The sequence below is a fragment of the Oncorhynchus mykiss genome, chromosome 25, assembly GCF_057628025.1.
Source record: "Oncorhynchus mykiss isolate SJ-2025 chromosome 25, ASM5762802v1, whole genome shotgun sequence".
In the NCBI taxonomy this organism is placed as follows: Eukaryota; Metazoa; Chordata; class Actinopteri; order Salmoniformes; family Salmonidae; genus Oncorhynchus; species Oncorhynchus mykiss.
This window is the reverse complement of record NC_143046.1, coordinates 25,579,572-25,601,720: the sequence shown is the minus strand read 5'-3', so window position 1 is coordinate 25,601,720 and position 22,149 is coordinate 25,579,572. Positions and strand designations below refer to the sequence as shown.

Sequence of the window (22,149 nt, the reverse complement as noted above, 5' to 3'; positions counted from 1 at the left end):
CAAAAGGAATCCGATCATGCCGTAAGGTCAGAAAGTAATCAACACAGTACTCATTTACTCTCAAAGACCATTTGAACCCAGTTTGGACTCTTATGGACAGTTTGAACCCTGGAGGTTGATGTTTGTACTAGAGGTCTTCACGGGTCCAAAAAGTTGGGGGACCCAGACCTGAACGGACCAGAGAACAATCAGACTCGAACCCAAATGGGCTAGACTCTAGGCCAGACCCAATTGGACCAGAGAACAATCAGACCCGAACCCAAATGGGCTAGACTCTAGGCCAGACCCAATTGGACCAGAGAACAATCAGACCCGAACCCAAATGGGCTAGACTCTAGACCAGACTGGACCAAAGTGATAAAATATTGATGTTTATCAGCAAAGTTGCTCTTCTGTTTAATGAATATCTCTTTATATGTTGGCTAAGCCTTCTATAAGTCATAAATTCACTTTATTAGCGTAAAATCTATATGCTATAGGCTATGCAGAGCCGTGGTCGGGTCCATTTAGGCCTATCAGCTGTAGTTACATAGAACCGAGACCAAAATGATTTGTGTTCGGGTGGAACCTTGAAGACCTATAGTCTGTACTGATCTGATCTCATACCTAGCTTCAAACTGAAAACATAATACTGGTACTATTCAACTGAAACCATTATACCCCTGTAAAAATCTAGTAAAACCTCTCCGTCCCGAGTGAGACATTCTCTCATGCCCTCACGAGAGACTGTGATCTTCATCTCAGGTTTGAGGTGTAATCTGCTTCTCCTTTCCAAATGATGTCGTACTTCTCTGAAAACACTTGTGTATCAAACATTCAAAGACACACACAGGGGTCTCAGAGGGGAAAGACAAGAACATTTCTGAAAAATATAAAAATCAAGTGGTTTTATTTGCTAATTAAAAAGCACTGACAATATTAGTTACACTGTAAAAATGATTGACAACAATTACACGTCTTTATCGTACAGTCCGGGGAGATTAGTACCATCATTGCTGTTATTGTGTTATTATCATGTCAATAATACTTGATCTAGGAGCTCTGTACAACCATTGGCAGTGTGGGGGTAGTTGAGAGAAGGAATAAGAGGGGAGGAACGTTTGTATGAACAGAGGATGAAAGAGACCTGTCGGGACTTCAGCAGATGGCACTATATTAAGGTCCATAGTAGTGACAATTCAATACTACCCGGATGATTCTGTCCCACTGAATACCTCTTTCGTTGCATTATGAGAGGGGGCTGAAAGAGTTTCACCTCAATCGCATTCAATAATTGATGTCTAGAACATTAGATTACAGAGTCAGGAAAGAAACAAACAAACAGCATGTGCGTTGTTATTACGTCTGAACAACGTTGTACAAAAGTATTGCGGTAAGAGCAGCTTTTTGTTATGTATGCCTGCAGTGGTAGTACCATGTGACTAATGTCTGAGTTACAACTACTACTATAACTTGGGCCATACTGACTATGTCAGATGTTCATATTTTAGATTCTCCCTGATGCAACTCAGAAATACTATGAACAACTGCTAAAACAAATGAAATGGAACATTCAAAATAAGGATTTATTAAAAATAATCCTCACACTGCAGATGACTGATGGACTTGAGTGCATTTAAACTTAGCTTATGTCAGACTTCACGTTCCCACTTTAAATAAAGTACAACTTATAAACGCTTGAAAGAGCATACATTAAGGCTTTATAAGCACTACATAAACGCTTCAAAATGAGCATATGACACTATGAATGGTGTATAAGCATACAGTGTGTTATGTCACATTTGGCAATTCATCCTACAGTGGGAAGTGTAGTCACCTTTTATACACCATTTAGAGTATGAAATTTGATTATAGATGATTTGTGAAGCATTTTTGTAGTGCCTATGAAGCCTTTATGTATACTATATAAAGCCTTCATAAGTTGTACTTTGTTTAACGTGGGACCGACTTCACATACTGTAATATCTGTGTTATGACTGAGCTTTCAGACAAGCTGTTAAATTAGAATGACTGCGCTTTCAGACAACCTATTAAACTAGAATGACTGCGCTTTCAGACAAGCTGTTAAATTAGAATGACTGCGCTTTCAGACAACCTATTAAACTAGAATGACTGCGCTTTCAGACAACCTATTAAACTAGAATGACTGCGCTTTCAGACAACCTATTAAACTAGAATGACTGTGCTTTCAGACAACCTATTAAACTAGAATGACTGTGCTTTCAGACAACCTATTAAACTAGAATGACTGTGCTTTCAGACAACCTATTAAACTAGAATGACTGCGCTTTCAGACAACCTATTAAACTAGAATGACTGCGCTTTCAGACAACCTATTAAACTAGAATGACTGCGCTTTCAGACAACCTATTAAACTAGAATGACTGCGCTTTCAGACAACCTATTAAACTAGAATGACTGCGCTTTCAGACAACCTATTAAACTAGAATGACTGCGCTTTCAGACAACCTATTAAACTAGAATGACTGAGCTTTCAGACAACCTATTAAACTAGAATGACTGAGCTTTCAGACAAGCTGTTAAATTAGAATGACTGTGCTTTCAGACAACCTATTAAACTAGAATGACTGCGCTTTCAGACAAGCTGTTAATTAGAATGACTGTGCTTTCAGACAAGCTGTTAAATTAGAATGACTGCGCTTTCAGACAACCTATTAAACTAGAATGACTGCGCTTTCAGACAAGCTGTTAATTGGAATGACTGTGCTTTCAGACAAGCTGTTAATTAGAATGACTGTGCTTTCAGACAAGCTGTTAAATTAGAATGACTGTGCTTTCAGACAAGCTGTTAAATTAGAATGACTGTGCTTTCAGACAAGCTGTTAAATTAGAATGACTGTGCTTTCAGACAACCTGATAAATGAGAATATGTGTGTATCTGTAAAGTCTATTTATGAGATGTACCAATACTTTGCATATTGTGCTTTCAATGTGTGCAGCCTGGCTGTCTGCCTGACACTTCCTGTGCTGTGTATGCAAACCCATCTGAAACAGAAACAAAGCAAAATGTGTTTCTGGTCACCTTTTACAATAACATGTCTCCAAATCCCAATCTTAAAAAAATAAGAACTGTCAATAGGCCAGGTAATGTAGTGGTGAAGACTCTGTCAGGGCACTGGTAAATGTGTTCATGTCTAGTGTCTAAAGGCCTAGTGAATAAGACCACATCACACCTGTAGCCTGAGTCAATATACATCATACCACCCCCCTATGGTTTTTAGATAGAAACCACAGGCATTTTCAACTAATGGCATTCGTTCTTTAATTGATTCAAGTACTAATTGATCTCTGCTCTAGTGTAATATCTGCCCTTTTTTCACCTCACCCAGCCTTAAATGACTGGTACTGTGCAGGCTAGCCAAGTCTCACTCTTCCTCTTCATCCTCCTGTTCCTCTCAAGAGTAAGGTCCAAGTCCATGTGAGGAACGCAAGGGATAGTCAAAGAAAGAGGGGATGAGGGTTGACCACACCCTCCTCTCCATCCCATCCTATCTGTACCGGTACCTTCACACCCCTCCACCTCTGTAAGAGGTGGCACAGTCTTGTGGGTAGTCTCTTCATAGAATGTACCAAGTAAGGGTGGTGGTGTTTCATGGGGAGGTACAACTTAGGGAGAGAGAGGAGTGCACTTAGGGCCTAGGTTATGAGCCATTGTAGACCCACCATCCCTGCTCTCCCTCCCTGTTCTTCCCTCTTATGAAGAGCACATACAGAAGGAGAGGCCTTCATCAGAACACACCCCTTTCTTACCCTCCTATGGATCCTCCAGGGGATTCATATCATACTCCTCCATATGGGGGGTGGTTAAGCTGTGGTACAGTCCGCTGAGCTGTCCCCCTCCCCCTGCTACCTGGTATGGACCAGTTCCTCTCGGAGCCAGCTGGGCAGGGGCTGGCCCATCCTGTACAGCAGCTTAGATAATGCTATGTTTTGATCCCTGTAGTGCTCCCTGAGGAACAACTGGGACTGGAGGATGGACAGAGAGAGAAAGGGATGGTAGAGAGAGACAGAGAGAGAGAGGGAAAAACATGGATTGGAGTGAGGGAGAGAGAGAGAAAAAAAGGATAGGAGTGAGGTAGGGAGAGAGAGAGAGAGAAATATATAATTATCATTACAGACACAGCCTGGATTCAATCAACGTTATCTGGCGCTCACACACAAACCCCCCCTTACCAGTTACAAACAGAATAATCCTAGAGGTAATTAACAAACATGAATCATAATGAACAAATATCAGTGAACAACTTGCATTGGCAAATGACAACTCTTACCTCTGGGTCCATGTCAGGGTACCTCCGCCCCTTGCTCTTCCCCAGACACTTGGTCTTCCCTCCCTCCAGCAGCTGACACCAGAAGCCTTTGTTGGGGTCAAACCTGGAGAAAACACATTACATCTTAATCTGGGAGCCTCAGTTTTAAATGCACAGGACAATTTGCATTTTTAAATGCTTGTGGTTACAATACATCTAAGCCCGTATTGCCATATGGAGGTAAGTGGCTAGGGAAGTTATCTGCTCTGTTTGTGAAGTGACTCACGCTAGGATCCTGTGGTAGTTGACCGTGTTGACCAGGCCTAAAAACTTCTGGATCCTGTCCATGACTGAGGCCGGCTCAGTCTTCAGCTGCTGCCCATCCAGAACCAGGACCTGACTGGAGTGGTAGTGGTTGAGCCATCTCTCCAGGTGGATGGCGTACCAGCCCGGCACCAAGCAACGGTTCTGGAGCACACGCAATCTCACCGGGGCATCATGGGTAGCCACGATAACATCATGGAAGGAGTATTTCAGAGCCACTGGGTCGTCATGAGCGCGCTGGTGCTGTAGGATTAGAACATGACATAGGATTAGATCATGACGTAGGATTAGAACCTGACGTAGGATTAGAACCTGACGTAGGATTAGAACCTGACGTAGGATTAGATCATGACGTAGGATTAGATCATGACGTAGGATTAGAACATGACGTAGGATTAGAACATGACGTAGGATTAGAACATGACAGTCATACTGAGGAATAGTTATGTATCGTACAGAACTGGTACCATGAGTAGTAATATACAACAGTATTATATACAACAGTTATAAAGAGTTATAAACCAACCTGGTACAAGGAGTAGTAATTATGTATTATATACAACAGTTATAAGGAGTTATAAACCAACCTGGTACCAGGAGTAGTAATTATGTATTATATACAACAGTTATAAGGAGTTATAAACCAACCTGGTACAAGGAGTAGTAATTATGTATTATATACAACAGTTATAAGGAGTTATAAACCAACCTGGTACCAGGAGTAGTAATTATGTATTATATACAACAGTTATAAGGAGTTATAAACCAACCTGGTACCATGAGTAGTAATTATGTATTATATACAACAGTTATGAGGAGTTATAAACCAACCTGGTACCAGGAGTAGTAATTATGTATTATATACAACAGTTATAAACCAACCTGGTACCATGAGTAGTAATTATGTATTATATACAACAGTTTTAAGGAGATATTAACCAACCTGGTACAAGGAGTAGTAATTATGTATTATATACAACAGTTATAAGGACTTAGAAACCAACCTGGTACCAGGAGTAAGCGCGGTCAGCTGGGTTGATGAGGATGGTGATGATCTTCGATTTAGGCAAGAGGGCAGCCGCCCGCTCCGCTGCCACCTCAGAGTCAAAATAGTTGGCACTTTTCTCAAAGTAGTAGTCTGAGCTGGTGTTGGAGGGCAGGGGGAAGTACTCCATGTACCTGTGTGTTCACCAAAAGACAAAACAGACGCACTAACTAAACTATACACTAACAGAAAACTGACAGAAGCCAACCCCTGGACTGGAAAGCATGTTTAATGGAAAGTCTCTAGACCAAGGGTGTCAAACTAATTTGGCCCTGGGGGCCACATGCGGTCTTCAACAAGGTCCAGAATGTAGGTCCGTTATAATGTCTAAACAGTTTCGATTTGATTTTAGTGTTTTACATTTGAGTAATTTAGCAGACTCTCATTTAAAGTACTGAATACTGAGTTAGTGTCCCCCCCCCCCCCACAAAAAAAACAAGGTTATAAGGGTACACTTTTGTATTTTTAGATCATAAGGAATAAGATTAGATGGATGGGGTGGGGCTGATCCTAGATCAACACTCCTACTCTGAGATCCTTTATGAATACGTCCCAGAGCTCTTTCTCTGTGGTAGTCGTACCAGTCGATGCCTCTGTGGTAGTTGTGTCCGTTGAAGAACTGGATCTCCTCAAAGGTCTCCTTGTTGGGGTAGTTACTGGTCAGGTCAGGGTGCATGCCCAGGAACAGATAGAGGGCTGTAGAACCTGGGAGGGAGAGGGATGGAGAGGGAGAGAGGGGGAGGGAAGGGGGATGTAGAGGGATGGAGAGGGAGACAGAGAGAGGGAGGGAAGGGGGATGAAGCGGGGAGAGAGAGAGACAGTGAAGAGAGAGTATATATTTTGAAGCATTAAAACATTGACTTTGCAGCAGCCATGACAATGAATGATCAAATAAATCGTCTCATGAGTGTCCTGTTCCCATTAGTGTTGGTGAGTGTTTCTCATGAACCGCCTTCTGCTTTCTCTGCGGATGAGATAGTGTCAGTCGGTCATGTGTGACAGGCCAGTTCCTGTAATTTTGTTCTGTACTGAGAATGTGTAACTCTGAGAGAACAACACCTCCTCTGCAGACCAAAGTCTCAGAAACCTCCCACAGGCCAGAGCAAATACCTGTCAGCTCGAACTACTCATCACTGCGATAATTACATATGAGGAAGGGAAGTGAATCACAAGTGAGGTGAAATCAAGGCTCCGTCCCAAATGGTACCCCATTCCCTATATAATGCACTACTTTTGACCAGTGTATGGCTCTGGTCAAGAGTAGTGCATTATACAGGGAATAGGGTGCCATTTGGGATGGGGAGCGAGCAGAAGTGAGATTGTGGACAGAGTCATGGCTAGTGATGTCCACTAGGTGGTTCTGGTGTTCCATCTCTCACCTGTCTTCTGAGGCCCAATTACAAGCAGCTTGGGGAAACGGTCGCATGTCTTCTCCTTTGACCAGATGTCCTTGTGCCTTTTGTCCTCGCAGGGATCCTGTAGGACCAGGGTTTATGAGTCCTTAGTCATTCTTACATGTATCCAGTTGTTTAACCTCTAAAAGTCTATGCCGTTGGGGGGGCTTGGGTACTAAGCTAACATATGAAATTGTTTTAAGATGGTCATACCATGGATAATTTAGCTATTTTATTTAGAATTTTAGGACCCCTTTAGGTATAACATTTTTCTATTAATGTTTTTATTTACTACTGCCAATAGAAACACGTTGAATAACACATTCAAATGGCAAAACAGACAGTCAAAAAAGAAATCATAAGGATTAAGGTTTTGAAGAGATAGAAGAAATATTTTTGTTTTTTGAACACATATTTAACCCCTTATTTTTTAGGACACAAAACGACATCCATTCTTCCATTCGTTTGTATGGGTTACCTTCAAATTAGTCCCCTGACACTTGTGGGGGTTGTAGAGCAAAGCGGAGAACACCATCGTGTTCGGGAGTCTCCCCTTTCCATAGAGGGGTCATATTAGTTTGTCCAACCGGACGCTTTCATGAGAAGACAGATTATCGGGATGTCTCCTGGTCTGACAAACCTCTGTAGCTCGGCCCCCTTCCCCCACAGATGCAGAAGGCCAACATTGGCAGATGCGGTGAAAATAACTGATATCTCTAGCTTAAACTGACAGATTTTGAAGGGGCTTTTTAAAATGACGTTAGATTGACGCAGGGGTGCGTCAATAGACTCTTAAGGATTAATGAACCCTGAACAAATACGTACAACATCCTGAGGACGTGCGGCTACATTGGAACGGTCAATGGAGATGCCCTTTCAACACAAATACAATACTTGGCAGCAGTTTGTGGTCTACAGGACGAGGATCCACCCAGGACTCATGTTAAAGGCCTATCTAAATGAGACTAAGCTGTGTACAGTCAGGTTAATAGGACGTTCCGCTCAAAATACAACCTAACATGATTTTTCCACTTGTAGTCAATTTCCCAAGATATTTATCACATCCCAGTATTCGTCAATGCACACATCCAGTTCCAGCCAGTCTCACTCTGTCCCACAGACTGACCTGCCAGAGTGGGTCTCTCTCGTTAGGGAAGAGGCTGAAGTATCTCTGGGCCAGCTGGATGGGAGGCAGGGTCTGCAGCCGCAGGTTGGTCCAGGTTTGCAGGAAGGCCACCAGGCTCTTAAAGGTGTACAGGCCCAGCCGGTCATTACCGTAGTTAGACAGGTGGGTCATGAAGATACTGATCTGGAGGAGGAGAGAGAGAGAGAGAGAGACAGAGAGAGGGAAAGACAAAGGTTAACTTAAATTCACTGATAGTGGGAGTGGCCAGCAGTGATTGGATATATAGTGTGTGTGTGTGTTAACTCACAGGGTTGAGTAGAACAGTGAGGAACAGCTCTCCTCCGTTAATGAGTTTGTCCAGTTCGTTGGGACTGCCTGGGTACTCCTTATAGAAGATGGTGTGCGTGAACAGGCCACATGTCTGCCTGGGCAAGACCTGCAAACAAACAAACAAACACACTTATAAGGCAATGACGCACACAAGCATGCACACGCATACACCAGCGCCACTGGTCTATTCAATGCAAAACATTCCAAACCCCAGGCAATATCAACACTTTTGCTTTCAATAATCTTCATATTATTATTATCAATTGGAAAAGCCTATATGGAATTCATTAAAAATACACACGCAGCTAGAGAGAGTCTGGGGATCTGAATATCAATCATCTACAGGAAGAGAGAGATGCCGACAGACAGCACGAGAGGAAAACCTACTGGCAGCACAACATAGTGTACTACTGGGGTTTCAGATAGTGTTTTTAAGAAGATTAACTTGTGTATTGGTGGTGTGCCGTCAGGGTTTATTGTTGTGGAGGGAAAAGTCTCTCTGTTGTTGATGTTGTTGTTGCATTGTTAAAGGCGTATCCAAGAGGTAGTGTTTGGGGGCCAGTCAGAGTGTCTGGTACTGTTTGGGGACCAGTCAGGGTGGTTGGTAGCGTCTGGGGGCCAGTCAGGGTGGTTGGAGTGTCTAGGGGCCAGTCAGGGTGGTTGGTAGTGTTTGGGGGCCAGTCAGGGTAGTTGGTAGTGTTTGGGGGCCAGTCAGGGTGGTTGGTAGTGTCTGGGGCCAGTCAGGGTGGTTGGTAGTGTTTGGAGGCCGTTCAGAGCGGTTGGTAGTGTTTGGGGGCCAGTCAGGGTGGTTGGTAGTGTTTGGGGGCCAGTCAGAGCGGTTGGTAGTGTTTGGGGGCCAGTCAGAGCGGTTGGTAGTGTTTGGAGGCCGTTCAGAGCGGTTGGTAGTGTCTGGGCGCCAGTGAGGGTGGTTGGCAGTGTCTAGGGGCCAGTCAGGGTGGTTGGTAGTGTTTGGGGGCCAGTCAGGGTGGTTGGTAGTGTTTGGGGGCCAGTCAGGGTGGTTGGTAGTGTTTGGGGGCCAGTCAGAGCGGTTGGTAGTGTTTGGAGGCCGTTCAGAGCGGTTGGTAGTGTCTGGGGGTCAGGCGGAAATAAGTGGGGTAATAGAGTTATGAAGGTGGCGAGATAGGTGGGGTAATAGAGTTATGAAGGTGGTGAGATAGGTGGGGTAATAGAGTTATGAAGGTGGTGAGATAGGGGGGGTAATAGAGTTATGAAGGTGGCGAGATAGGTGGGGTAATATAGTTATGAAGGTGGTGAGATAGGTGGGGTAATAGAGTTATGAAGGTGGTGAGATAGGTGGGGTAATAGAGTTATGAAGGTGGTGAGATAGGGGGGGTAATAGAGTTATGAAGGTGGTGAGATAGGGGGGGTAATAGAGTTATGAAGGTGGTGAGATAGGTGGGGTAATAGAGTTATGAAGGTGGCGAGATAGGTGGGGTAATAGAGTTATGAAGGTGGCGAGATAGGTGGGGTAATAGAGTTATGAAGGTGGCGAGATAGGTGGGGTAATAGAGTTATGAAGGTGGTGAGATAGGGGGGGTAATAGAGTTATGAAGGTGGTGAGATAGGTGGGGTAATAGAGTTATGAAGGTGGTGAGATAGGTGGGGTAATAGAGTTATGAAGGTGGTGAGATAGGTGGGGTAATAGAGTTATGAAGGTGGTGAGATAGGTGGGGTAATAGAGTTATGAAGGTGGTGAGATAGGTGGGGTAATAGAGTTATGAAGGTGGTGAGATAGGTGGGGTAATAGAGTTATGAAGGTGGCGAGATAGGTGGGGTAATAGAGTTATGAAGGTGGTGAGATAGGGGGGGTAATAGAGGTATGAAGGTGGTGAGATAGGTGGGGTAATAGAGTTATGAAGGTGGCGAGATAGGTGGGGTAATAGAGTTATGAAGGTGGTGAGATAGGGGGGGTAATAGAGTTATGAAGGTGGTGAGATAGGTGGGGTAATAGAGTTATGAAGGTGGTGAGATAGGTGGGGTAATAGAGTTATGAAGGTGGTGAGATAGGTGGGGTAATAGAGTTATGAAGGTGGTGAGATAGGTGGGGTAATAGAGTTATGAAGGTGGTGAGATAGGTGGGGTAATAGAGTTATGAAGGTGGTGAGATAGGTGGGGTAATAGAGTTATGAAGGTGGCGAGATAGGTGGGGTAATAGAGTTATGAAGGTGGCGAGATAGGTGGGGTAATAGAGTTATGAAGGTGGTGAGATAGGTGGGGTAATAGAGTTATGAAGGTGGTGAGATAGGTGGGGTAATAGAGTTATGAAGGTGGCGAGATAGGTGGGGTAATAGAGTTATGAAGGTGGTGAGATAGGTGGGGTAATAGAGTTATGAAGGTGGTGAGATAGGTGGGGTAATAGAGTTATGAAGGTGGTGAGATAGGTGGGGTAATAGAGTTATGAAGGTGGTGAGATAGGTGGGGTAATAGAGTTATGAAGGTGGTGAGATAGGTGGGGTAATAGAGTTATGAAGGTGGTGAGATAGGTGGGGTAATAGAGTTATGAAGGTGGCGAGATAGGTGGGGTAATAGAGTTATGAAGGTGGTGAGATAGGTGGGGTAATAGAGTTATGAAGGTGGTGAGATAGGTGGGGTAATAGAGTTATGAAGGTGGTGAGATAGGTGGGGTAGGTGGTGAGATAGGTGGGGTAATAGAGTTATGAAGGTGGTGAGATAGGTGGGGTAATAGAGTTATGAAGGTGGCGAGATAGGTGGGGTAATAGAGTTATGAAGGTGGTGAGATAGGTGGGGTAATAGAGTTATGAAGGTGGTGAGATAGGTGGGGTAATAGAGTTATGAAGGTGGTGAGATAGGTGGGGTAATAGAGTTATGAAGGTGGTGAGATAGGTGGGGTAATAGAGTTATGAAGGTGGTGAGATAGGTGGGGTAATAGAGTTATGAAGGTGGTGAAGAGAGTGGAAAAGAGAAGGCAGCACCATCTTGTTTACACCTATTCTGTAACTTCAGATCTGCAAAGGAAGACAGAACAAACCCAGAGACGGAGAGAGTGGAACCTGTAATTTTGTGTAATTTTTACTGTAAATTTGTATTGTTTTTTTCACTTTGTTTATTATTTACTTCACTTGCTTTGGCAATGTTAACATATGTTTCCCATGTCAATAAAGCACTTGAATTGAATTGAATAGAGTAACCGTCAGTAGGGTCCCTGTGACTCACGCTGACACCGCTGTGTATGAATCCTCGTCTGAAGCGGGCAGGTTTGAGGTGGGGGTACTCCTCTGTGCTGGTCACCCTGATGCCCCACACCTTCTTCCAGGCATCGTACAGCTGCAGGTGGACCGGGTACACCCCAGAGTGGTGGGGTGCCACCGCATAGCCCATGTTAGTGGGGATACCGTGCTCCTGGAAAGAGAGGGGGGAGGCAGAAGAGGGGTGGATTGGGGGAGGAGAGAGACAGATAGAAGATAGGGAGGAAGAAGGAATCATAATTAAAATCACAGCCAGGAGTCAGACTGATATGACCTGACACACATAACTCATGACCAAGTGATTTCTCTCATTCAGCACAAGCCCTCACAGTATTGCTCCTCATTAGCAATGATAAGGCTAGCCCAACACAGCACATAAATGGTACCGTAGATCTGTCATGATACAACAGGATGTGTGAGATAAAGAGCAGCATTAGTTCTGGTGCTTTGGACAAGTCATCATTTCAGAAGTGTTAGCATCGTTAGAAATTTCAGAAGGGGAGGGGACATTCAGCCCGTAACATACAAAGAGAGAGGGTGGAGCTCTACGCTCCAGTTCCGATCCACGTTCTAGCTCTTCTCTTAACAAGTATGGACCCAGAACTTAATTGAACATCTGACCAATTATGCAAGACTTTAGTTCTGGATTAACCGAGATTAGGCTAACGTCAGAATTTCTAATGAGGAACAACACAGTGATGTGGGCTAACTGTTAGCATCCCACTGACAGACAGAGACTCACCATAGCGAACCTCTTGTTGAGCAGCATCTGTTCAGCTAGCACTGACTGGTTGTGGAAGAGGTGGGGCTGCATGTGGCTCCACATGTGGGGGAACCACCAGAACTCCTTGACGTAGGAGAGGAGCAGGTCATCCCCCAGGTCCTCCTCATTTGACCCTGGACATGAAGGGAGATGGATGAGAGGAGAAAAGGTAAGAGGATGGGAGGTGTGCAGAGGGAGGACCGGGACGGAGCAGGAGAGTAGCAGCGGAAGAATGAAGAGACGGAAAGGGGAGAAAAACGTTTGTTTGATGAACAGTGCGGTGTATGTCCTCAAATTATAAAAGCAATATGTATACTGCTTGGATTTGTTAATGCAATCCCATAAGAACCTGTGAAGTGTGTACATGCTGGTGTGAGTGCTGGTGTGAGTTTCATACCACAGTCTGTCTTACCTGCATGGAAGAACTTCCCTGAATAGCCCAGGTTGAAGGTGAAGTTGGGTACATGGTTACGCAGCTCTCGCTGGGTCTCCAACAGGGCCTGACACAGGGAGGGAGGGGGGGGGGGGGGGTGGTGAGCAAGGCAACACACACACACACACCTCATCTTGTTGGTCTGTAACTCTCCCCGTTCACATCCTCATCAACCCCTGGTGGCCTCTATTCTCTCCTCCATTCCGCTTGAGATCTCTCTCCTCTGATTTGAGTTTGTTTAATTTATTCTCTGTATATGAATCCACGCTTCATCTATCTCTTTCTCCCAGTATCCCTCTCCTGCAGTGTCAGGTTCCTTCCATAACTTCACTGTTCAGATACCAAGAGATGAAGGAAGCCTTGATATAGTCCTGGTATTCTAATGTTCTACCCCAGCACATGAGAGGAGGTACAACTCTGATGAGGGATGCAGAACAACACAGACAACCAAAAAAAGTAATATTCTGTCTGGAAATATGAATGGATATGGTTCTTGAGAGAGTGTGTCGCCCTATCAGAACACCTGTCAACTCTGAGGAGCCTACTGAGATGAATACAGAGAGAGATGGGGTGGAGGGAGAGAATAGGTTTAATATAATACTAGGAGTGGCAAGATGCCTGTCATGTGCTGTACCAACCCACTTACGGTGTCTTCGGAAAGTGTTCAGACCCCTTCCCCCTTTTCCACATTGTGACTTTACAGCCTTGTTCTAAAAATAAATAAAAATATATAAACAATCCATCAATCTACACACAATACCCCATAACAACAAAGTGAAAACAGGTTTTTAGCCAATTTTGCAAAAAAAAATACAAAAACAATACCTGAGATAAATTCAATTGATTGGACATGATTTGGAAAGGCACACACCTGTCTATATAAAGGTCCCACAGTTGACAGTGAAGGTCACAGCTAAAACCAAGCCATGATGTCGAAGGAATTGTCTGTAGAGCTCAGAAACAGGATTGTCTCGAGGCACAGATCTGGAGAAGGGCACCAAAACATTTCTGCAGCATTGAATGTCCCCAAGAACATAGTGGCCTCCATCGTTCTTAAATTATAGAAGTTTGGAACCACCAAGACTCTTCCTAGAGCTGGCCGCCCGGCCAAACTGAGCAATCGGAGGAGAAGGGCCTGGTCAGGGAGGTGACCAAGAACCCGATAGTAACTCTGACAGAGCTCCAGAGTTCTTCTGTGGAAATGAAATAACCTTCCAGAAGGACAATCATCTGCAGCACTCCACCAATCAAGCCTTTATGGTAGAGTGGCCAGACGGAAGCCACTTCTCAGTAAAAGGCACATGACAGCCCGCTTGGAGTTTGCCAAAGGGCACCTAAAGGACTCTCAGACCAGGAGAAACAAGATTCTCTGGTCTGATGAAACCAAGATTGAACTCTTTGGCTTGAATGCCAAGCATCACGTCTGGAGGAAACCTGGCACCATCCCTACGGTGAAGCATGGTGGTGCCAGCATCATGCTGTGGAGATGTTTTTCAGCGGCAGGGACTGGAAAACTAGTCAGGATTGAAAGATTAACTGAGATCCTTGATGAAAACCTGCTCCAGAGTGCTCGGGACATCCGACTGGGTCTAAGGTTCACCTTCCAACAGGACAATGACCCTAAGCACACAGTCAAGACAATGCAGGAGTGGCTTCAGGACAAGTCTCTGAATGTGCTTGAGTGGCCCAGCCAGAGCCTGGACTTGAACCCGATCGAAAATCTCTGGAGAGACCTGAAAATTGCTATGTAGCAATGCTCCCCATCCAACCTGACAGAGCTTGAGAGGATCTGCAGAGAAGAATGGGAGAAACTCCCCAAATACAGGTGTGCTAAGCTTGTAGCGTCATACCCAAGAAGACTCGAAGCTGTAATCGCTGCCAAAGATGCTTCAACAAAGGTCTGAATACTTATGTTTTTGTGATATCAGTTTTAAATGTTTTAAACATAAAATTTCAAAAAAACTATTTTTTCTTAGTAATTATGGGGTATTGTACGTAGATTGCTGAGGTTAGAAATACATGTAATACATTTTAGAATAAGGCTGTAACGTAACAAAATGTGGGTCTGAATACTTTCCAAATGCACAATACCTGCCTAATAATGCTTCATTACAAACATATAATGCCGCATAATTACAAGGTGTCAGAGATGGAAACATTGGAAATGGACATTTCCTTATTCTAAGTATATATCACCTTAACATCATCCACCTTCATCCTCGTGCCCTCCTTCCCAACAAAGATGTCATCTATATCGACCAGTAGGTGTCGCTCCAGGGAGAGAGAGAGCCTCTTTCCCGTCAGGAAGCCCACCGCGTCCACAAACACCAGCTTGTGCAGCCAGAAGTTGAGGTTGTTCCCAAACAGAACCCTCTGGATCCCATCATGGAGCCCCAGGTCCTGCACCACGGAGGGAAGCAGCGCGACCGTCGTACCCAGTGAGGGGACACTCTCTGCGGACTGGGTCTTGGCCAGGAGGACGGGCTCGTAGGTGGAGTGGTTGGACTGAAAGACGGTCCAGTCGTCACCGGGGAGGGGGCCTGGGAGGGGTTGGCCGGAGCGTGTGATGAAGAGGAGGGGGGACTTGGAGTTGACCGTGCAGTCTTTCAGGCCCAGGTTGGAGTGGAGGAAGAGGGGGAAGCCTTTGAGCTGGGCACTCAGCAGGCTATTCTCATTGGCCTACAGGAGAGAGGGTGGTCAATTACATCATCAAGAAGGGACAGAGAGTTACCATTTCATTCCAGTAAATTCTATTCAGATCATTGTCGATGGAAATCTGTTGCATTGCATTGAATGGACAAAACTTCCAATCATGTGGAATAGAAAATCATTTTAGCTCTGTGGAATACATTTCCAAATGTCACCCTATTGAATAAGCTTGACTATGAAATACATTCTATAGAGATGAAGGGGGTGGTAATTCAATTCATTAGATCCTATGGATGTCCAATCTCTTTCTCCTAAACTGCCTCTCCCAATCCTCCCTCCCTCCCTCCCTCCCACTCACTCACTGGAGGCTTAGTCAATAACTATCTTACATGGCTGTGTGGGCGTCTAAGAAAACAATGTTATTAAGTTAACACTCACCCACACACACTGAGGATGTTCCCATACACACAAAAAAATATTAAAGCAACTTTTCCCCCAATGCCCACGGAAGTATGAAACATATTCCTGTTCAACATTGATGATGTCATTGAGATTCATTTCTCACCCTCACTTTCTCTCCCTGATAGACTGATCACAAACCCCACTAGATTGACCAGGTATTCATGCTTACCCACCTACCACTCCTCCCTCTACCTCTGCTCTTTCACAAGACCTGCAAACTGTCCTTTGGTTACCAGGCTCTACTGGGATTATTAAGATAGAGGAAAAGAGAGAGAGAGAGAGACAGTGAGAGAGAGACAGTGAGAGAGAGAAAGGAAGAGAGAGAATAAGAGAGACAGAGAGCAAGAGTGAGAGCACATGAGACAGAGAGAGAGAGAGCCTGCCATAAGATGAGGGACAGAGTCTGACAGACCAATCAACCTGCACATGTCCTCTACTGTATGCTTATTGTTATTGTTCAATGTATGGTTATTTTGACCCTTTGTTATTGTTGTTACTGTTGTCCCGTTGACAGTTTTGATTCTTATTATTTTCATATTGTAAATATCCAAAATAAGCTTTGGCAATATGTACATTGTTACGGCATGCCAATAAAGCAAATTGAATTTAATTGAGAGCACGAGAGACAGAGGACCAGTGAGAGAGAGAAAGAGAGAAGAAGAGGAAGAAAAAGCAAGAGCATGAGAGAGAGAGAGGAAGAGACAGACATGTCTTTCTCACTCTGAGGATGTCAGTAATATCTATTCCATAAGGGAGGGAAGAGGAATGAAGAGAGATGTTGTGATAGACAGATGGAGAGGTGGAGATAGAGAGAAACTCTGTAGGGTGTTTCTGACCTGGAAGACATAGTACTAACCTTAAAGCTAGAACCCTTAAATGAAACAATAACCAAGCATCACGCCACCTCTGTTTTGGCAAAAAAAAACTGTGGGATGGGCCAGAAGAGATATGGATGCAAGGACCATCCACATCATTAAAATGAAAGTTGTAACCATGTTTACACTTACAAGCGTATATTTTGGGATCTGATGGGGTACAACAGTCGATCTAACCTCACGAGGCATTTGAAGTTATATTCTTCAAATATCAATGGGTATATGTCATTAAATTATAAGCTACACTACCGGTCAAAATATTTAGAACACCTACTCATTCAAAGGTTTTTCTTTATTTTCTTAATTGTAGAATAATAGTGAACACATATACTGAGCTGGCTGCTTTTCCTTCACTCTGTGGTCCGACTCATCCCAAACCATCTCAATTGGGTTGAGATTGGGTAATTGTGGAGGCCATGTCATCTAATGCAGCACTCCATCCCTCTCCTTCTTGGTAAAATAGCCCTTACACACCCTGAAGGTGTGTTTGGTCATTGTCCTGTTGAAAAACAAATGATAGTCCCACTAAGCCCAAACCAGATGAGATGGCGCATCGCTGCAGAATGCTGTGGTAGCCACGCTGGTTAAGTGTGCCTTGAATGTTAAATACAGTGAGGGAAAAAAGTATTTGATCTCCTGCTGATTTTGTACGGTTTGCCCACTGACAAAGAAATGATCAGTCTATAATTTTAATGGTAGGTTTATTTGAACAGTGAGAGACAGAATAACAACAACAAAAATCCAGAAAAGCGCATGTCAAAAATGTTATAAATTTATTTGCATTTTAATGAGGGAAATAAGTATTTGACCCCTCTGCAATCATGACTTAGTACTTGGTGGCAAAACCCTTGTTGGCAATCACAGAGGTCAGACGTTTCTTGTAGTTGGCCACCAGGTTTGCACACATCTCAGGAGGGATTTTGTCCCACTCCTCTTTCCAGATATTCTCCAAGTCATTAAGGTTTTGAGGCTGACATTTGGCAACTTGAACCTTCAGCTCCCTCCACAGATGTTCTATGGGATTAAGGTCTGGAGACTGGCTAGGCCACTCCAGGACCTTAATGTGCTTCTTCTTGAGCCACTCCTTTGTTGCCTTGGCTGTGTGTTTTGGGTCATTGTCATGCTGGAATACCCATCCACGACCCATTTTCAATGCCCTGGCTGAGGGACGGAGGTTCTCACCCAAGATTTGACGGTACATAGCCCCGTCCATCGTCCCTTTGATGCGGTGAAGTTGTCCTGTCCCGTTAGCAGAAAAACACCCCCAAAGTATAATGTTTCCACCTCCATGTTTGATGGTGGGGATGGTGTCTTGGGGTCATAGGCAGCATTCCTCCCCCTCCAAACACGGCGAGTTGAGTTGATGCCGAAGAGCTCCATTTTGGTCTCATCTGACCACAACACTTTCACCCAGTTGTCCTCTGAATCATTCAGATGTTCATTGGCAAACTTCAGACGGGCATGTATATGTGCTTTCTTGAGCAGGGGGACCTTGCGGGTGCTGCAGGATTTCAGTCCTTTATGGCGTTGTGTTACCAATTGTTTTCTTGGTGACTATGGTCCCAGCTGCCTTGAGATCATTGACAAGATCCTCCAGTGTAGTTCTGGGCTGTTTACTCACCGTTCTCATGATCATTGCAACTCCACGAGGTGAGATCTTGCATGGAGCTCCAGGCCAAGGGAGATTAACAGTTATTTTGTGTTTCTTCCATTTGCGAATAATCGCATCAACTGTTGTCACCTTCTCACAAAGCTGCTTGGCGATGGTCTTGTAGGCCATTCCAGCCTTGTGTAGGTCTACAATCTTGTCCCTGACATCCTTGGAGAGCTCTTTGGTCTTAGCCAATGGTGGAGAGTTTGGAATCTGATTGATTGCTTCTGTGGAAAGGTGTCTATTATACAGGTAACAAACTGAGATTAGGAGCACTCCCTTTAAGAGTGTGCTCCTAATCTCAGCTCGTTACCTGTATAAAAGACACCTGGGAGCCAGAAATCTTTCTGATTGAGAGGGGGTCAAATACTTATTTCCCTCATTAAAATGCAAAACAATTTCTAACATTTTTGACATGCGTTTTCTGGATTTTGTTGTTGTTATTGTCTCTCACTGTTCAAATAAACCTACCATTAAAATTATAGACGGATCATTTCTTTGTCAGTCGGCAAACCGTACAAAACCACCAGGGGATCAAATACTTTTTTGCCTCACTGTAAATCACAGACAGTGTCACCAGCAAAGCACCCCCACACCATAACACCTCCTCCTCTGTGCTTTATGGTTGGCAATACACATGCAGAGATCATCCGTTCACCCACACCGCGTCTCACAAAGACACGGCAGTTGGAACAAAAAAGTTCCAATTTGGACTCCAGACCAAAGGACAAATTTCCAACTGTCTAATGTCCATTGCAGGTGTTTCTTGGCCCAAGCAAGCCTCTTTTTATTATTGGTGTCCTTTAGTAGTCGTTTCTTTGCAGCAATTCGACCATGACGGCCTGATTCACAGTCTCCTCTGAACAGTTGATGTTGAGATGTGTCTGTTACTTGAACTCTGTGAAGCATTTATTTGGGCTGCAATTTCTGAGGCTGGTACCTAATGAACCTATCCTCTGCAGCAGAGGTAACTCTGGGTCTTTCCTTCCTGTGGCGGTCCTCATGAGAGCCAGTATAATCATAGCACTTTTTTTTTTTTGCGACTGCACCTGAAGAAACTTTCAAAGTTCCTGAATTGGTCCACATTGCCTGACCTTCATGTCGTAAAGTAATAATGGACTGTCATTTCTCTTTGCTTATTTGAGCTGTTCTTGCCATACTAAATACGACTATCTTCTGTATAACCCCCCCCCCCCTTTACTATTATTATACAAGGTAGAAAATACAAATAATAAAGAAAACTCTTGAATGAGTAGGTGTTCTAAAACTTTTGACTGGTAGTGTATATTCTTCAACAATCAATGGGTATATATCATTAATTTATAAGTTATACTCGTCAACAATCAGTGGGTATACAGTTGAAGTCAGAAGTTGACATACACTTAGGTTGGAGTCATTAAAACTCGTTTTTCAACCACTCCACAAATTTCTTAACCATCTTCCCTGTCCCTGCTGAAGAAAAGCAGGCCCAAACCATGATGCTGCCACCACCATGTTTGACAGTGGGGATGGTGTGTTCAGCTGTGTTGCTTTTACGCCAAACATAACGTTTTGCATTGTTGCCAAAAAGTTCAATTTTGGTTTCATCTGACCAGAGCACCTTCTTCCACATGTTTGGTGTGTCTCCCAGGTGGCTTGTGGCAAACTTTAAACGACACTTTTTATGGATATCTTTAAGAAATGGCTTTCTTCTTGCCACTCTTCCATAAAGGCCAGATTTGTGCAATATACGACTGATTGTTGTCCTATGGACAGAGTCTCCCACCTCAGCTGTAGATCTCTGTAGTTCATCCAGAGTGATCATGGGCCTCTTGGTTGCATCTCTGATCAGTCTTCTCCTTGTATGAGCTGAAAGTTTAGAGGGACGGCCAGGTCTTGGTAGATTTGCAGTGGTCTGATACTCCTTCCATTTCAATATTATCGCTTGCACAGTGCTCCTTGGGATGTTTAAAGCTTGGGAAATCTTTTTGTATCCAAATCCGGCTTTAAACTTCTTCACAACAGTATCTCGGACCTGCCTGGTGTGTTCCTTGTTCTTCATGATGCTCTCTGCGCTTTGAACGGACCTCTGAGACTATCACAGTGCAGGTGCATTTATACGGAGACTTGATTACACACAGGTGGATTGTATTTATCATCATTAGTCATTTAGGTCAACATTGGATCATTCAGAGATCCTCACTGAACTTCTGGAGAGAGTTTGCTGCACTGAAAGTAAAGGGGCTGAATAATTTTGCACGCCCAATTTTTCAGTTTTCGATTTGTTAAAAAAGTTTGAAATATCCAATAAATGTCGTTCCACTTCATGATTGTGTCCCACTTGTTGTTGATTCTTCACAAAAAATACAGTTTTATATCTTTATGTTTGAAGCCTGAAATGTGGCAAAAGGTCGCAAAGTTCAAGGGGGCCGAATACTTTCGCAAGGCACTGTATATTCACAGTAAAACGGGTTCTATATCGACATAACCTGAAAGGCCATTTAGCAAGAAAGAAGCCACTGCTCCAAAACCGCCATAAAAATGCCAGACTATGGTTTGCTACTGCACATGGGGACAAAGATCGTACTTTTTAGCGACATTTCCTCTGGTCTGATGAAACAAAAATAGAACTGTTTGGCCATAATGACCATCGTTATGTTTGGAGGAAAAAGGGGAAGGCTTGCAAGCCGAAGAACACCATCCCAGCCGTGAAGCACAGGGGTTGCAGCATCATGTCGTGGGTGTGCTTTGCTGCAGGAGGGACTGGTGCACTTCACAAAATTGATGGAATCATAAGGGTGGAAAATTATGTGTATATATTGAAGCAACATCTCAAGACATTATTCAGGAAGTTGAGGCTTGGTCGCAAATGGGTCTTCCAAATGGACAATGACCCCAAGCATACTTCCAAAATTGTGTCAAAATGGCTTAAAGACAACAAAGTCAAGGTATTGGAGTGGCCATCACAAAGCCCTGACCTCAATCCTATAGAAAATTTGTGGAAAGAACTGAAAAAGCGTATGCGAGAAAGGAGGCCTATACTCCTGACTCAGTTACACTGAGGAATGGGCCAAAATTCACCAAACTTATTGTGGGAAGCTTGTGGAAGGCTACCTGAAATGTTTGACTCAAGTTAAACAATTTAAAGGCAATGCTGCCAAATACTAATTGAGTGTATGTACTCGTCTGACCCATTGGGAATGTGATGAAAGAAATAAAAGCTGAAATAAATAATTCCCTCTACTATTATTCTGACAATTCACATTCTTAAAATAAAGTGGTGATCCTAACTGATTACATGTCAGGAATTGTGAAAAACTGAGTTTAAATGTATTTGGCTAAGGTGTATGTTAACTTATGACTCCAACTGTATACTCTTCACCAATCAGTGGATATATATCATTCATTTATAGAGCTAACTGATTTGTTTTTTGTTTGTCCGATACCGATATTTGGGGAACAACACTTACCGATACCAATATACAGTATCTGCCGATATAATGGTTTAGGGAAATGAAAAATACTTATTTTTTCCACACAGTTTTCAAATTTCCATCCAAAATGTCAATTGTCCAATAAATATCTAAAATGTTGATTTCTTATATTGTGAAATGAATGAA

At 43.7% G+C, this 22,149-nt stretch overlaps 1 protein-coding gene across 6 annotated transcripts in view; it reads right to left on the bottom strand.

Moving 5' to 3' along the window:
* Positions 1 to 872: 872 nt before the first annotated feature.
* LOC110504826 (bifunctional heparan sulfate N-deacetylase/N-sulfotransferase 1) overlaps positions 873 to 22,149 on the bottom strand; it is an 84,689-nt gene continuing 63,412 nt past the window's right edge. For 3 of the 6 annotated variants that reach the window (XM_036969696.2, XM_036969698.2, XM_090219456.1), the window contains 12 exons: positions 15,110 to 15,592; positions 12,893 to 12,980; positions 12,460 to 12,614; positions 11,686 to 11,871; positions 8,468 to 8,596; positions 8,161 to 8,343; positions 7,020 to 7,116; positions 6,222 to 6,345; positions 5,600 to 5,774; positions 4,558 to 4,838; positions 4,293 to 4,395; positions 873 to 3,987 (listed from right to left, as the gene is read on the bottom strand). In XM_036969696.2, the coding sequence (XP_036825591.2) occupies positions 3,868 to 3,987; positions 4,293 to 4,395; positions 4,558 to 4,838; positions 5,600 to 5,774; positions 6,222 to 6,345; positions 7,020 to 7,116; positions 8,161 to 8,343; positions 8,468 to 8,596; positions 11,686 to 11,871; positions 12,460 to 12,614; positions 12,893 to 12,980; positions 15,110 to 15,592 (2,124 nt within the window). In that variant the 3' untranslated portion in view covers positions 873 to 3,867. The remainder of the gene's footprint in view (positions 3,988 to 4,292; positions 4,396 to 4,557; positions 4,839 to 5,599; positions 5,775 to 6,221; positions 6,346 to 7,019; positions 7,117 to 8,160; positions 8,344 to 8,467; positions 8,597 to 11,685; positions 11,872 to 12,459; positions 12,615 to 12,892; positions 12,981 to 15,109; positions 15,593 to 22,149) is intronic. The other 3 variants (XR_016491591.1, XR_016491593.1, XR_016491592.1) reach the window with 2 other exon arrangements.